The sequence below is a fragment of the Peromyscus californicus genome, unplaced genomic scaffold, assembly GCF_007827085.1.
Source record: "Peromyscus californicus insignis strain IS unplaced genomic scaffold, ASM782708v3 Scaffold_10__1_contigs__length_136768540, whole genome shotgun sequence".
Classification (NCBI taxonomy): Eukaryota; Metazoa; Chordata; class Mammalia; order Rodentia; family Cricetidae; genus Peromyscus; species Peromyscus californicus.
The window spans coordinates 111,003,495-111,006,063 of record NW_026294391.1 but is presented as its reverse complement, the minus strand read 5'-3'; the positions used below and the strand labels follow the sequence as shown (position 1 = coordinate 111,006,063).

At 44.3% G+C, this 2,569-nt stretch overlaps 1 protein-coding gene across 1 annotated transcript; it reads left to right on the top strand.

Moving 5' to 3' along the window:
* Positions 1–677: 677 nt before the first annotated feature.
* On the top strand, positions 678–1,685 carry Gpr119 (G protein-coupled receptor 119). Its single transcript, XM_052747083.1, has one exon. It carries the CDS (start codon positions 678–680, stop codon positions 1,683–1,685), a length of 1,008 nt encoding a protein of 335 aa, XP_052603043.1.
* The last annotated feature ends 884 nt before the right edge of the window (positions 1,686–2,569 follow it).

The window sequence follows — 2,569 nt, the reverse complement described above, 5'->3', positions numbered from 1 at the left end:
AAAAATAGCTTAAATGTGTGATAACGCCCCTGAAAGGATGCTGAGCCCCTCAAATACCTTATCTGCCTCACCTGTCACTTGAACTGATTATGATCATTTTGCTTGATTAAAAGCAATCATAATAGTAACTGAGAATTATTTATTAAGCAAATGTTTAATTAAGCTGAGATTAGTTACTAATCTAGCACTTGAAGCTTAAGAAGAAATCAAAGTTTAATATGAAGCTATGGAGGGAGAAAAGTATGATTAGCGTCAATTAGATCTCGTGTCAGACAGGAGACCTTGACAAAGGTCCCTATCCTTTCATAGCCCTTGAAGCATCAATGAAGGGAGGGGGTTCCAATGGACAGTGTGTACCAGGTACTTGGGAGTTGTCTAGTAACTTGGATGGTAGAGGGGGAGGGACTAACTAGCTCAGGGCCCCAGGGACATATTTGCTCAGAGATTGCTGCCTTCAGAAAGCTAGAAAAGCAGGAGGCTGAGGGCTGAAAAGGAGAGGATGAGTAATCCTAATGACATCAGGAACCCAAAGATGGCATGCTGCCAGGCTGTACTGTCAGTAATGGCCAGAACTGTGCTGGGGCTCTGAACCTACCGCACATCTTATCCTGTCCCATGAGAATCTGAGCTCAAGATCCAGCATGCCCTTGTAAGTGGAAGTCCTACTACCTCAAGCCATGGAGTCCTCTTTCTCATTTGGAGTGATCCTTGCTGTCCTGACCGTCCTCATCATTGCTGTTAATGGACTAGTAGTCGTGGCTATGCTGCTATCAATCTACAGAAATGATGGTGTTGGTCTTTGCTTCACCTTGAATCTGGCTGTGGCTGATACCTTGATTGGCGTGGCTATCTCTGGTCTAGTTACAGACCAGCTCTCCAGCTCTGCTCAGTACACCCAGAAGACCATGTGTAGCCTTCGGATGGCATTTGTCACTTCTTCTGCAGCGGCCTCTGTCCTCACGGTCATGCTGATTGCCCTTGACAGATACCTTGCCATTAAGCAGCCCCTCCGTTACTTCCAGATCATGAACGGGCTTGTGGCTGGGGCATGCATTGCCGGACTGTGGTTCGTATCTTACCTTATCGGCTTCCTCCCACTCGGAGTCTCCATATTCCAGCAGACCACCTACCACGGGCCCTGCAGCTTCTTTGCCGTGTTTCACCCAAGGTTTGTGTTGACCCTCTCCTGCGCTGGCTTCTTCCCAGCTGTGCTCCTCTTTGTCTTCTTCTACTGTGACATGCTCAAGATTGCCTCTGTGCACAGCCAGCAGATCCGAAAGATGGAACATGCAGGAGCCATGGCTGGTGCTTACCGGCCCCCACGGCCTGTCAATGACTTCAAGGCTGTCCGTACCGTGTCTATTCTCATTGGGAGCTTCACTCTGTCCTGGTCTCCTTTTCTTATCACTGGTATTGTGCAGGTGGCCTGCCATAACTGCTGCCTCTACCAAGTGCTGGAAAAGTACCTGTGGCTCCTCGGAGTTGGCAACTCCCTGCTCAACCCACTCATCTATGCCTATTGGCAGAGGGAGGTTCGGCAGCAGCTCTACCACATGGCCCTGGGAGTGAAGAAGGGCTTCACTTCAATCCTCCTCCTTCTCTCAGCCAAGAATGGTGGTCCAGAGAGGAACAGAGAAAGCTCCTATCACATCGTCACTATCAGCCACCCAGAGCTCGATGGCTAAGATGGTAAGGAAGGAAAGTTTCTAAGTGTCTTTCCCATTCTCATTCTGGATACCAGCTAAGAAATAATATATAATACCCCCCAAAATGAGAGAACTTGCCTCAGCAAATTGATCACCCAATCTTCCACATCCTACACCCTCAGAATGAGGCAAATGAGGCTGGATCCTGACTTTCATACATAATCAGTTTCTGCACCTGTAAAATCTCCACCCTTTCCTCTTCTTTGGAAATAGGCCGGTTTCCTAGACAGGTATACTCGCTTCAAGGACGGTACTGCCGAAAAGGTGTTTGCATATTAGATCCCATTTTTTATTATACCAGAGCAATGTTGTTCAATAGAAATATAATGCAAGCTTAATATTCTAGTAATCATGTTAAGAGGCAAAATTAATGTTAAGTTTTTTAAGTCTCAGGCTTTGATTTCTAAATTCTTATTTTAATTGTACATATTTATGTAGTACAATGTCATATTTCAAGTGGGCAGTATATACTGAATAAATCACAGTAACATTCCCATCACCTTACACATTAATATTGATGCTTTATTTAACCCAGTATACTCAGAATATTGACACAATGTTTAATCAATATGAAAATTACTATACTTTTTTTCATATCAAGTTTTGAAACCAAGTGTGTATTTCACTCTTACAGAACATCTCAGTTCAAACTAACAATACATCATATGTTCAAGAGCCATAAGTAGCTAGTTCCCCCATACAAGACAGCACAGCATGAGGGAGATCAGGTTCTTTTCTTGTTAGCTATTTATTTTGGTGATTTACTACAACAACCACTATCAAACAGAGTCCCTGCCTTCCCTAATGTGTATCACAGGTTATATATGGCAAGTTTACACTGAATACAGGAACCCAGATTATAG